This window comes from Bombus pyrosoma, linkage group LG13, assembly GCF_014825855.1.
Source record: "Bombus pyrosoma isolate SC7728 linkage group LG13, ASM1482585v1, whole genome shotgun sequence".
Taxonomy (NCBI): Eukaryota; Metazoa; Arthropoda; class Insecta; order Hymenoptera; family Apidae; genus Bombus; species Bombus pyrosoma.
In genome coordinates this window covers 184,119-199,305 of record NC_057782.1, presented here as the reverse complement: position 1 = coordinate 199,305, position 15,187 = coordinate 184,119, and the positions used below count along the sequence as shown (strand labels likewise).

Here is a 15,187-nt window from a genome sequence, read left to right as displayed (position 1 = left end):
TTTGTCATTAGAAGATCTTAAAAATAGAGTGTTTCTTCTAGCGATTGGTAGGAGAGCCCCGGGACCATCATCTTTTTCATACTGCTGCTGGGGCACTCCTTCGTCTTTTCCCTGATGGTGTAATCGGGAGTTATCCTTGTCTGATTGCCTGGACGCCAAGTTGCCTGGATTGTCGTGCAAGTCCGAAGGGAAGAACTAGACCCTCTTCGGCGTGACGGCACTCTCGATGGATGTTGTCCTCTCATCTTTTCTCTCTGGGCACGCTCCATTGCGAGCATGACTTGCTCGCAGTAGGAGCGGACGACGATGTACTCCCCGATGTTGCCCCCCAGCATGGCTTCTACGATCGCCTCGGGGGCCAAACTCTCGCCGATATCGAGTCGTAGGACACGGCGCGGTTTCTTCCACGCCGGACAGAACTCCAGCGTGTGCAGCGCCGTGTCTTGTTCTTCCTCGCAGTGGTGGCACGTATTAGTCACCTCTCGCCGAATCTTTAGCAGGAACTCCCCGAACGCTCCCTGCGTGGTGAGCACCTGCGTCATCCTGTATGCGCCGCACCGTATTCTCGGCGACGAGCTGAATGCGCCACCGTTCCCAGGTCTCGAGCCTTGCCTCCCCCGGACGTCGTGAACCGACAGCCCGGCAGAGGGCGTATCCCTGGCCGAGCACAGGCCCCGCAATAGATGGTACACCCGTCGGAGCGCTAGGGCCTGGAGCTCGAACGGAGGAGACGCCGCCAGGACAGTTGCCGACGCATATGATATCGTCCGGTATCCTTACGATCCTGATGGCGGTCGTCCTATGAAGCCTCCTCAGCAAGAGTAGACTGCGTCGACTTTTCATCAGATCCTCTGCCCACACCGGAGCCCCGTAGAGGACCCGAGAACGGAAGACTCCCTCATACAGTCGGCGCACTCCGACTTCTGCCCCACCGATATTCGGCAGCAGTCCGCATAGAGCTGGTCGTCGCTTGGCTGTCACTCGTCACAGACTTGGTCGTCACTTTGGGAACCAGGAGCTTGAAGTGCGGCCCGAATGTCCATTGACTGTCGATGGTGAGGCTCAAGTATTTCATGTGGGGTCCTACCTCAACCTCCTCTCCGCTTATGTCCAAACACAGGTCGGGCGGAGGAGCCCCCCTACGTCAGTAGTCATAAAACCATGTGGCCTCCGACTTGGTTAGGGACACCTTCAGGCCCAGCATTCGTATAGCCTGTATCACGCAAGCGGCGGCAACTCTCCGTGGCGCAGCGTCTCGTGCCACCAGCGTCCTCCGGCCAAGACTAATGTGTCGTCCACGTAATATACCATGCCTGAGTCTGGAGGCATGGGACAACGAAGCACTGCGTCGTATCCGATGATCCACAGAATCGGATCCAAAATCGAGTCCTACGGAACCCCGCGCTCAACGGGCCACCGCCCTCCTCCGTCCTTGCCGGTGTAGCTGACCCATCTGTCGCTCAGGTAGGCTCGTATGACACGAATGATGTAGGGAGACACCTCGAAAAATTCAAGGGCCTCTAATATCCCGTCCCAGGGTATGGTATTGAATGCATTGACTATGTCTAAAGAGACTGCCAGCGCTACCCCACCCCGGGAAGCCATGGTCCGTGACATCTCTCGTAACCGGTTCACCGCATCTATCGTCAATCGGCCCCGCCAGAAGCCGTACTGGCTTTCGTGCCAACTGGGCACTCGCCTTGACATGTGGGCCTCTAGATGGGCGGCAATGACACTTTCGAAAAGTTTGCCCACTTCATCCAGTAGGCACACAAGATGATATGTGTACGGCGAGTCTGTCGGTCGTCCTTCCTTCCCAAGCAGGACCAGCGTCGCCATGCGCCATATCCGAGGGTAGACTCCCTCCCTCAGACACCTTGTAAATAGGTAACGTAGTCTGCGGGCCATGACCGCCATCGTCTCCGCCGATATCCGTCCCGGGACTCCGTCCGGGCCCGGCACCACGTTGCGGGAGGCCATCTTCCTCGCCGCATTCAGCATCTCCTCCTCCGCAATCCCTAGCTCCACTCTCCACTCTACTGTCCAAGTCGAGGTAGTGCGTGGGCCTCTTTCGCGGACATTGTCTCCAGGCCGACATCCATGAATATATACAGGTGGTCTGGGAGAGTCTCCACCCCTTCAGCTACTCTCCAGCCTGACACCCGTCGGAAGGCATTGGGGGTACCCCATGTAATATCGACGACGTAACACCCTCTCCACGCCATGCATGTGCTGGTCGAGCCTCTGTTAAGTGAGAGGAGCCCGAGGCCCGCAGCCCAGTCTGACACGAGCATCTGTCCTTGTGTTCCCCCATTGCGAGAAGTGAACATTAAAGTCTCCCAGGACGAGGACCTGACGTAAAGGTATCGTCTCACGCAATCGCTTCAATTACCTACCTCGTCTTTATTTCATACTGTGTTTTCCTCCGGAAAAAATTTAAATAATTTAGTTACATGAGTAATAGATTACATAGGTTACATTTAGTTAGGAGTGAAATACTCGCGATTAAGTATTTAAGTATTAATAAGATGCTTAAGTAAAAAAATTGCAAATGTGTAACAGTGTTCAACCGAATTACGTCATTATTGCAGAGAGAGAAGATGCAAAATATTGCAAAATATATAACAAGCAGATTCGATTGCGATAGAAAATCGCAAATGGAACAACTGCGCAGGAAAGATATTAGAGAGCATAATAAACTTATTTTTACTGCTTCAAATAATGATCCACAAAATGAAATAGGTTCGTCAAGAAGAAAAAATAATTTTTATATTGACATGTGCCAAGCTATGATGAAAATTTCTGAACAATAAATTCGCACAAAATCTATTGAACATGATTTTCAAGGTAAACAATTTTTTTAGTGCAATGTATTCTACTCATCACAAGAACCAAAGGTCTCATAGAAGCCATAAGTCGCGAATGAACCCCTCTCTCAGGAAAGATGTTTTAATAATTCTTAAACTGGCTTTATTTCCAATGTGTTTACATTTATATTCACATTTAATGAGAAAGCAGCTTGTTATTTGCATAACAACCAGAAATTACAGACTATCTTATGAAATATATCAGAATTCAGGAATAATGAAAGGTCTGTACGTGTAGAAGACATTCTGTGACAATGCAATTTTCAATGGCTATGTTAACAATTTTGTGATCAAGAATTAATATTGCGATGTCTGAATGCAGGTGAAACCCGTATCAATTGACGTAAAGAAGAACAAGTTAATTATCGCTCCAAAAAAGTGTGGAACTGCAACTGTGTTGCAAAAATGTGTTTTGCAACATATGTAGTATCGAACAAGAAAAATTTCGCCCAGTAGCATAGTCATTTGTTTAGAGTGCTTGAATGCGACAAATTTTGCGCATGCTTATTCACTATTGGACTTATATGAAGTAGTTCGTCGAGTGAGAATCAATCACATGACATGAATAAGCCAGCTTACAACCTTACAAAATTTGTCGCATTCAAGCACTCTAAACAAATGACTATACTACTGGGCGAAGTTTTTCTTGTTCGATACTACATATGTTGCAAGACACATTTTTGCAACACAGTTGCAGTTCCACACTTTTTTGGAGCGTGTATCATTTACGGATGGAAGCAGTTTCTCAAGTTATAGTATCCTCAATTGACAAAATGCCAGGATTTGGGCTTACAGAAATCCACATGCAATGGCTGAAAAATATAATCAAGAACCATAACCATAAACTCATGGGCAACTTTTCCTATATCGATTTTTACGGTTTTATCTTCTAAGTATTACGTAAAATTATGACCACGATAGAGACATTACTTCATCTCTTTTATATACGATGATGCTCCACTTCGTCATACCCAATTGGTACCCTAATTTTTGAAAGAAAAATTTAGATTACCGTGGATAGAATGCCGCGCAGCTTCTCACATTCAGCGTTTTCATCCATGAGAACTGACGGTAATGGACTTCTTTCTTTATGAGAAGAAATTGTTTATAATTCAAGTGAGCAGATTACATCCGTTGAACAATTATAACATCCGATACGATGTGGTTTTTATCATACAAGATTAATACGTAATCTTTGGAAAATATTTGACGGAAATGTAGAAATACGAGTTCGGGAGCAGAGAGAGAAAAAGAAAAAAGGAAGAATGAAAGAAAGGAAGATACGGGATGCATAGTGATGAATCTGGAGCATCTACGTGAAACAATAGATGCTATTGTTCCTACATCTGACTGCAGAATGTAAATATATTATGAATAAAGCTAGTGTAAGAATTATTAGAACTTTAACATTTTTTCCGGGAGAAGGGGTCATTTACGACTTTTGTTCTCCCTCATGAATAGAATACGTTCTAATAAAAAATTTTGACCTTGGATTTTAAAATCAAGATTGTTCTTGCGCAACCTTTTTTTTACAAATTTCCACCTATCCGAAGATTTAGAACCACGCTACGACACTCTTTACACTTATTTACATTATACCCTGTACATACTATTGTTCGTGGCTAAATTTGAATCATGCTGGATATTGTAACATCAATCCACATCAGAGACCAGGCCACACACTGCGGGTAAGATGGCAGCCAAGATATCTGTACATCCTTGGCGCGTATCCTCAATAGTCTTAGGGACCCACCATGGGTCTTGGCATTTTCATAGTTAAGGTCCTTCAGACTAAACAAGTATCTTTTGTTTTAGGTTTCCTTTACATTTATTATTTGTTGCGGGTTGCGTAGTTTTCCTCACGTTTGATATCTTCCGCTAGCAACTTTCTCTCTTTCTAAAACCATTCCTGGTCCACCAACCTTCTTATTATCCAATCGGAAGCGGTGCCCTCACTTTCCTAAATTGTCATTAACAAATCCCGTCCTTAGACAGTAAAACTTCACTTATTCTGTATCTTTTTACCAGTCACGTACTGAACGTATCAGTGTAACTAGGTTTTACATAAAGTTGTTGGAGTGAATTGTGATTTGTGTGTTAATTCAGTGTGTATTCCATTGTGATTGCTGAATTCATAATAAAGTTTAATAAAAGCAAAATTGATAGTTGTGTTACGATTCAGCTGTTTTATTTTATCATCCAACCCTCAAGTTTATCAATATCGTGGCTAACATACAGAACATCACGCAAATCTCATATATTTTGCCTGGAAGACCGAAATAGTTTGAAAAGGTCTATAAAAAAAGGCGACTGTATACAAATTGACAGTTTTGTTACAAACTTTGGTCTGTTACAACTCATCCAGCATAAAGTACAGAACAATTCTCAATTTAACTTTACGAAAATAACTGACATAAAGTTAATTCAGCATACGAGATATCGTCGACATCTGCTCACACGAACAGAAAATGGTAAGGAGGCATTTAAATTTAAGGAATTTGTGACCAAAGTTGATTTAAAATAAAAACACTAGTAATAAACTTTTGTTTTAAGAGTATTAGACTTTCATCCAAAACTAATGCTAAGTTTCATTGTTATAAAAAGTACAATTATTTGTATATGCATTTAAATTTAATAATTTATATTTATTATATTCATATTTATACTGCGTGCACAAATCTGTGGCGTTCCTTATATAGCTTTACCATTAGCAATTTTGATTTTTGTAAACTTTTGTAAATTTTGATGTTGATTAAAGGAAAGAAGACAAAGATACATGGAACAAAAAAGATTATAGAAGAAAAGTTTAAGCAAGAAGATAACTGTGTGATTATCGAGGATGTAATCACAAATAGTAGCAGTACTTTGGAGACAACACATTTGGAGTTAACACTTCAAGTATTTTACTTAATTTTGAAAGTTTGCTTAACTTGCATGCTTAATTACTTTTAATTACTTTTATGATGCGTGTAAGCGACAAAAGCGCCACTTGCTATAAAATTGAAATATACTATAAAAAACGATAAACTTTTTTAGTTATCTCTTTTTGAAAAATGTATATCTTTATTGTTTAAAGATTCATGAATATTATATGCAGAATTTTAAATCTGACTAATTTGTAAACGAAACAGATAATCAGTATTTGAAACTAAATATTCTTTTGTACTAAATAATCAATATTTGAAACTGAAAATGTTTTTATACTAAATAATCAAATATTTGGAAAAGAAAAAGTATAAATTAAAAATTTAATTTGTTTTTAGACAAGAGAATGATATTCTTCAAAAGAAGGAAGTACACGTAGTGCCATGTCCTATGTAGGGCGTTTTATTTATTAACGTTCAGTTCATTTATTATTCTAGAATGTGTTAGAATTATGAATATGTTTCTTGGTTCACCTAAATATTACTTTAAATAGCAAAATCAAATTTTTTTTCTCTTTAACGAGTATGTCCGATATGAAACAAAAAATTGCCATCTTCGTTAATTATTTTTATAAAAATAAAGATCAAAATAGGTGGAAAATATATCTTTTTATTTCTGAATATGTGCACACCGGTTAAAAATTTTATTTTACTTTTTTCAATAAAAATTTGTATTACAAAATTTTTATACGTTTTTCGAATATTCTTCATTAAATCTAATCTAATGTTTTTATAATTCAGTTTTCGGAAGATAAAATTTGTTTATAATGTAACATTAATTTTGAAAGTCAATGAATAGTACCCGATATCGTTTGTTGATTCGTATATCGAAAAGTGAAATGAGAACGTAATAATCACGAAACTATCAACTAATATAAATAAGATTATTTTATTTTTATTAATAACAATTATTCTACCGAAGTACAAAATAAAAAGTTCTGTAACATTAAGTTGCTTGATTAACCTTAGTTACTAAATAAGCATGTGTCATACTGTTTTTCCTAGAATACTTAAATATACAACAAAGTCTGTTTCACTGTCCCAAGGTCTGTCTTCATAACGATGCCAACCAATAAACACCGTGTTGATCGAACATCTAAAGCTATGCGCGGTCGCTACGAAGCTGTTTCACTCGAAAGCTGCTTCACCTGAATTGTTTCATACCTTAACGTAGAGTGTAGGCTTACACAACACAAGTAAGCGAAGCAAGGTGAACCGCGCTTGAATTCACCGAATTTTGGGAAATAGAAAGACAAGGCGAAGATGATGGCGGTGGATCAAAGAATATTATAAGAAACAACTTCAATATAAAAATAGGTTAAATATGGCGTTTAAATTCAACTTTTACGATGATCCCCGAAAATTAGGAGTTCTCATAACTATAAAACAAACTTAAACGATATATGGTAAAGTATATGTAAAAATATGAAATTCAGAAATAATATTCAAGTCACATCTCTATCATAAATACTGTTTAAACCTATTTCTAGCGTCTTCACGTCGTTCCATGCCAAATCGATCCCTTCTTTTCATTTTTGTTCAAAATGGGATATGATGCGATTTACGTGAAATTAAGAAGATGGATGAAATTAAATCATCGGTTCTAGAAACATGAGTCAGTAGAATTTTGCGATTTTTATCAATTTTGATAAAATTGGATTGCGCATTTGAATTTTTATCTCGAAAAATATTTATCGCACTGAATAAACTATTTATTGTTTTAACCGAATAGAATCGCTTTGCTCGAATAAATTCTTATTGTGTTGAAAACTGCTTTTTAAAATATTAAAAATTATAAAGAAATTTTTATTTTACAAATTGCATCTCAAGGTCACACATCTTTCACCTCTAATTTCACGTGAACTGCACTATATCCTATTTCGAACAAAATTCGAGACTGAGAAGAAAGAATGATCAATGTGGCTGGAAATGACAAATAAATCGAGTAAAGTATGCCCTGCATAATATGATTTACCTTGAGATATGCCCCAGATTAGATTTCATGTGAGGAAAAAATGGGAGCTTGAACTCATGTGACCTACTCGTAACAGTAATGTTCTAAAATGTAAAATCCAAGCAATGAAATATCATTTACACGCTAAAAAAATTGTCACTATTCAGGTATAGCAGTGATATGTGTTTCGATCACTCGCAGAGAGACGCGATCGTGAGGAAGTACGTCAACGGGAGTCGTAAATTCCCGTTACGATTAGACAATATGAGTATTGAAGAGCAAAAAGTATCGTGTAAAAAAGAAGAAATCCTGGATCAATTGTGTTGAAGGTCACTGCTTTTAAGAAAACTCTACATCTGGTCTTTTTAGCTTTCTAAAGCATTGAAGCCATCGACAGCGCATAGACAAATGACTGCGACGAAGGCAGGCCATAAACAGTCGAAAGGCGACGTTGGCTTCAGGGTTTTTTTCAGTTATAGAGTAACACTGGTAGCGTGCGGATCTGGACCAGCTCATATTATTATTTCAACTTTTGTATCTTTTTCACTTCCGTATTTCAAATATATTTTCTACCTTATAATTTATCCACGCGTCTCTCTCATTATACATCTAATAACCTCAACAAATTGGCTGATTGGCAATATAATAATTTTTGTCTCATTTTAATCAGAAAAATCTTACCAGTGTGTTCAAGAAATTTTTATTCACCAAATATTTAACTTCAACAAATTTCATCTCACCTCACCGATACGAGCGCGAAATATGCGATTCAGTCAAGTGCTCGAAACAAAATCATAGGGGCAGGGATAATGCAATGATATAAACCGATGATATAAACAAAGTAGTATCATTGTATGCTATCGGGATATCAAAGCGGGAGACCAAAAGTGGTCATGAGGCTAGATAATATCTTGTCGACAAATAAATAACATGCGTCTATTCTAACGAAACACAACTTACCGCTATAATACAGTAACTTTCGGTCCATTTTTATGGCTTTATATCTACGTCATGAAGCACAAGAAATATAATCATGTTCTATTATTGAGTTCAATTATTATTAAAAATTAGTATTACAAAATATCTTGGTCTGCCGAACTTCATCCAGCTACGACCTACTAGCGGACCATAAGCAATCTGACGATCAATTTTTTCGATCAGCTATTTACGCACACATTCGCGATACACGCCTCGCGAGGCAGCTTTGTTCTATCTATATATATTTTAATAACTTGTGAGTTTATGAAAAAGTAAGTTTAATGTTTCTTTTGATATTACCTCTGGCCGAAATTCTGAATCTTTCCTCTTATTCCATAACAATCAGACAAACGAAACGTGCCACTTTTCGTAACGCATATGCCCTTCTATAATTTCATACCTTTCCTATTACTTTAGTATGAAGCTAACAGTGTAACTATTATCAAAAGACACTTAAAAATCTAGAATTTTCTGTACAACATATATACGTCAAACTATGCGTATAAACACATTCCCTTAGTTAACCCTTTATCCTACCCGCTAACTCCCGATTGCTCAGGCCACAATAAACAAGAAAGTCGATCACGCGTGGAGCTATTTAACTGTTTAGCCGTCTGCTTCAACTTGCGCAAAATGTATGCGTCTTATGACATGTATTCGGCGCAACGAAAAGAATTGTGAAATAATAAACACATTTGTGCACAACTAATACTTTTAAGATGTCTGGGAAGTAATTATGATCGACTCATCAGTGAACGAAAATGATTTAATATTTAAAAGTGGATAATGTATCAGTAACAATTTGTAAAATAATACCTAATTTAAATTAATAATGTTTTGAGAAAAATCGTAGAAAATTAGTAATCTTCAACTATGTGATATTTGTCGAAACAATGCGGTACATATAATGCAACTCAACATTTTTTACACTCCCACGTTGTTTCCTTACGTTTCTTATTTTTTGTACATACTTTGCAAGCTCTTGTTAGATTGTCTTTCAATGGCGTGGAATCTATATGTTTCGGAAAATGACCTCAATGTTGCTCGTATAGTCTCATTGGTATATCTGTGTTCGATAATTGCTGTCGTCTTTTATAATCTTGTAACGGTACGTTTCGTAATAATGTTTCGGCTATTTGAAGTTTATACTCGGTGTAATTCTGTTCCTTTTCCATATTGTGTTTTGTTGTACAGAATATATGAAGTAACAAGTGCCATATCAAATATATAAAAAAAGATTTTTCGGTACCCTTTCAAGTATTTTCTCATAACAGGGAAGTACGCTAATATCTGATCTTGGCGGTCAATACCAATAATTCCCCTGTTGTAATCAAGAATACATTTTGGCTTGAAAGAAGGGTTTAGTTGACTTCCGTTTTGTTCAGTCATTTCTACAGTTTTGTACCTTTGTTGAATATGGACGTCTCGTTTATCCTTCCACTTCAACGCTATTATGTCATTGCAGCTTCCTATCCTGCATTCCCCTTTTTTAAATTTTGCTTTAACAAAATCTTTAGGCATATTTTTTCTATTAAAACATCCTGTCCCAACAGCATCTGTCCCATTTTCAACTAAAATTTAAAACAGTTTCGGCAAAGAATAGCAATTACCTATATGCAAAGTGTGTCCTTTGTATAGTATTGACTTCGATAACTCCATGACAACACTTTGAGATGCACTATAATCAAGATTTGTTTTATCGTTACCTGAATACATTTTAAAATTATAGCAATAGCCCGATGTTAATTCGCACAGTTTATTAAATTTTCTCTCGAACTTTGTCTTCTTCGAGGGATTAAATTGTTTATAAAACACGCATCCCTTAAATTTCATTAACGATTCATCGATCGCGATGTTCTCTTTCATTGCATATACTTCTTTGAATTTTTTATTAAAATAGTTTATTACAGGTTTGACTTTACGTAATTTATCCATCTCATCAGTCGTATCGTTATTTACAAAATGGAAAAACTTAGTGATTTGCAAAAATCTTTTCAGTGGCATAGTTTTCATGGATATCGGTGTTTCTATAATGGCTTTTTTAGAGCAGTTTATTTGAATTTTTGATTTTTTAACTTGAGCCATTATTATGCATAATGCAAAGTATATTTTAATTTCATTACAATTTATATGGATCTAAGTCTCATCAATTTTCTTTCTTTTATTTTCATTGATTATTGTTTGTCCTATGTAGCGATTTGTTTCCGTGACAATATTATCCCAAAACACATTGTCAAACATTATATAAAAAAAGTCTAACTCTCTTTTATTTCCGCCTAACTGATCTAATATTGCTACTCTTATACCAGGAGTCTGTATATACTTCCAGATTTTTGGTTTGTAATTTTCTTCTCTCCAAATCCATTGCTTCGATAATTGATGATTGATACTCTCTTGTAACACACTTCTCGCTACTACCACTAATATTAGATTTTTTCTTTTTACTAACACGATACGTATAAGGGTTGTTTAATTCTTTTAGGGAATTATAATCGAATTATAATTCGTAACGAAGAATTACACGTAGCTAAAGTAAGAAAATATCGAGAGCAACTGAATCACGAGTATGATTCGTATTGTTTATGTTTGTCCCGAATGAAGCACCACGAGCCAGGCTCGTGTTGTTTACGTTTGGTCCGAACGAAGTACCACGAGTTATTCTCGTATTTATTGTTTTTGGCCCAAATTTCTTACTACGAGTCTCACTCAGGCGTTAAATGCGATAGTTCACTAAAACACGAAAAAGTCGATGTCTTCATGGTAGACTTCGAAGATACGTTCGGCTCTTCAGTCTTCCTGAATCGTGATCACGCGTAATCTTCGAATTAAGTACAAGCAACGAAAGTTCGTCTGCTGCGTTTTATGTCATTTTAAACTCACCATCCGGATAGGTCGAATTGATTTCAGCGATGACGCCCAATTTTGATGACATTGATCCGACAAGAATCATGTCTTCCGGAGCTTCCTTTAGCTCTAGTTCTATTTCTGTCACGTCTCCTAAACAAACGAAAACGGTATGATATATGTACAGGGTATCAAAAATTATTTATCGTGGCTCTGGAAGATGATTCTACAGTTCCGGATCGATGAAGATCTGTTAAAAAACTGGATCGCGAAAATGACCTCGAGCATGATTTTCATGGTCAAACTTTCGTATTGTATCGTATGATAGTCATTAATGGGAACGAATGTCTGAGAGGAACCCACTAGTCGCAAATAAGTCATCTTCTTAGAAAAAATGTTTAAAGCTTCCTTAATCATTAAACTGGTCTTACTTATTTTAATGCTGGATATGACACAAAATAACGTCGGTGTTAGAATCTATTTACTAGTGAACGTATAATATGTATTATTCAAAATATTAAACTGATTTTATTTACATGTTACAGTCAGATACGGAATAAATCAGGCCTGCCTAAGTTATTATCCCCTTGAGCGATTTTCAAGTGCGAGGAACGAAAGAACGATTTACTATATTCTCCCTGTTCAACGAATCGAGTCGATAGAAATAAGCAGAACATTCGCGTGAAAATGCAAGATGAATATGAAGAAGTAAATAGCATACACGATAAATGTAAGGGAATACAGATATTTGTTGGCTATTTATTACAGCAAAGTGCAGAGAAGCGACACAGCAGAGAGATCGTGATAGGGCAAATTGTGAGCGCAGGCACAAATCTCCTTTACGAGATTATGCGTACAACGCCACTTGCGCCCATTACCCAACACTAAAAGACTATTTGGGATAGTCTGGATCAGTATGAACAACTTCAAGTGCGATGAACCATTAACAGGTGAGGATAATGGAAATACGTCAGCGTAAAATCACTCGCCTTTGGAAAATAATCTGCAAATATAGAAATATTTGTTCGGTGCTTTATGCTATTAGTGAATGGTGGTAATTATTCTTTGGCGCGAGAAATATATCTGCAACTGACAAGAATTAATAGAGGATCGCAGCGTCGAGTTCCAGATCGTCATGATTTCCAAAGGGTTCAGCGATCCACAATTGTGACACTAATATCTCACTCGACGCTTCTCGTGTCCATTAGCGTAAAAGAGCACGTTATCGTTTATGGACGTATGTACCCATTAATGTGTTTGCGAAGAATATCTCGTCAAATAAGGATTTTACACGAATCAGTGAGAAGAATAATACGTAAAGAAGGTCTATGTCTTTATAAGGTTCACCGTGTGCAAGAACTACGTAGAATGGATTATGTACCGACGTATTTGTCTCCGATAATCCCTTCACGTCGACAAGAACGTTGTGGACGGAATAGGTGTTATCAGCCACGGCATAGGAAGGAGTAATAATTGAACTGAATAGGAATAGAACTGAAATAATAACAACCAATAAAAAATTTGGACTTTAATAAGAAACCACATGGAAATGAGTACAACACAGCATATGTATGTGTTTAATGGCTGATTTTTAAAAAAAAAGTACGTATTTTGTGTTGCCTGATTAGTTTTTCCGTTACAATGTGAAGAAAATGATAAATATATATATTATGTTTTGAATTTACATCATTATATAAACTCCACAAAACATATTTATATGTACAGTCATTACGGATGGAGAATATCTTCCTACATCCACACTCCTGAAACTCTTTTTCATAAAACATCTAAAAAACAAAAGTGCCTTTTAGCCTAAACATCCCCTGTCTAAGCTCTGTCTACGCTGACAACTGTTAGCGGATAATATAAGTAAACTGTCTGCAAACAGTGCTTCCGAATGGGGCCAAAAACCGCCCCACTTTCTTCACGTAAGTCCGAGCTCGTAATCTCAAGAACATTCTTAGTGCCCACATTTAATTAATATCTTCAACTGTACCTTTGAGTGAGATCGCTTTATGGAGTATATTGTATATTTTTTAATTTGCTTAAAGAAAAGGAGAAAACTATTAAACGATTATGAAGACCTAGGTTTTTAACAGAAGGTTGCCAGTAGACTGAACTTTTATGCATTTATAGGAAATTAGAAAGTATAAAATTGCACAGAATGCACATAATATGAAAAAATATGTGAAGTACATAAAGCGTAATGTTTCTCATAATACTTGGTAAGTAAAGGAATTTTTTGCCGAATCAATATTTTTTAATTATATTCTCAAAAATGATAAGCTTGTATAGGAACCCGCAATCTAGCTATGAGTATGGAAAAAATCTTCTTGCAGACATAAGTCTAGAAGACGCTCCTGGAATTATACTCTTCGTTAAAGAGATAGCCCAGGTGTGCTATCCTTAATTTCTCAATGAGCGTGCAAAGTTTTTCGTCTGTAACGTATAATATAAAAACATTAGGAGCGGTTTGTCGGAGATGAAAGGACACCGGGGCTTTCCCTTTGGAATTCTTCGCAAAACCCCCAATATTTTAGTCTCTTTAATTTAACTCGATTATAATTGTCCGAGATTTGTGATAGTGAGCTTGGGCTCGAGGCGACAAATGGTCGCTGAGCGTAGCCGCGGTCACGGGATGAACGCTTTTACCTAACATAGGGATGGAGTAATTCTATAGCTCTTCTTAAAAGAAATAGTTGTAGCGGCACGCGACAGTAAACATTCCAACGGTTTCTGTCTTGTGGCTCGCCACACACAGACCCTGTTCTTTGGGCATGCTGATTATCAGATGTCGATGCATCTTCACAGTACATGTTCAGCTAGCCTGAGGACCCGCTATAAATCTTAGGATTTTGTTAACTAAGGTCCTTCAAACGGACAAACAGTCTTTATTCTAACAGTCCCTAAATCTACCACCTACTACGGGAAGATACGGGAAATCTGTTTTCTCACGAACGACGCTCCCCGTTAGCAACTTTCTCTCAAGGGCGGTTAGAATCCTTCTTCGACCACCAACATAGAAATTAACCAATTAACAGCAACATCCATTTCCCTCACTTTTCCTCGACGAATCCGATGATGTCATGTTCTTAGACACACCCCATCATAGTTTTCCTCTACAGTATTATCGCGATGGAAAGTCATTCTCTCGTGAGGTCTCGTTAGCGAGTTACATAGCGTTTTTACGCTCGGTGAATATTTTATGTTTTAACAAAGAGTTAATTTAGTATTGTATTTTTGTAGTAAGCGCATTTTGTTATCCCGTTAACCGCGGATTCGTTATTGAACCTGGGATCATTGTCATTATCATCTCGAGTATCTAATTACCACGGTTACTTGTCAAAATCTATAATACTCATATTTATGCTAGTAAATATCTTCTCTATTGCATAACAACAATGCCTAATCCAAATGAAGATTCGTTTCACGCCCCTAACCCCAACCCTAATCATAATGTGAACGCGACATGTATATACATACCACTGTGATTGGCATCCTGATTCTTGTCGACATACAGAGTGTCATATTCTTCAGATCGATTTCTTTCCTCCACACTGACGATCTACTTTTATGTTTCTCTGAAACACCAAAGAAATATATAATAAACATAAAGAACT

General features: G+C 37.6%; 1 protein-coding gene across 2 annotated transcripts in view; it reads right to left on the bottom strand.

Moving 5' to 3' along the window:
- Positions 1 to 15,187, bottom strand: part of LOC122574179 — a 55,292-nt gene that overhangs the window by 21,267 nt on the left and 18,838 nt on the right. The window contains exons 2-3 of one of the 2 annotated variants that reach the window (XM_043741431.1): positions 15,051 to 15,148; positions 11,604 to 11,720 (exon numbers count right to left, since the gene is read on the bottom strand). In XM_043741431.1, coding sequence (XP_043597366.1) covers positions 11,604 to 11,673 — 70 coding nt within the window. In that variant the 5' untranslated portion in view covers positions 11,674 to 11,720; positions 15,051 to 15,148. The remainder of the gene's footprint in view (positions 1 to 11,603; positions 11,721 to 15,050; positions 15,149 to 15,187) is intronic. The other variant, XM_043741432.1, reaches the window with a different exon arrangement.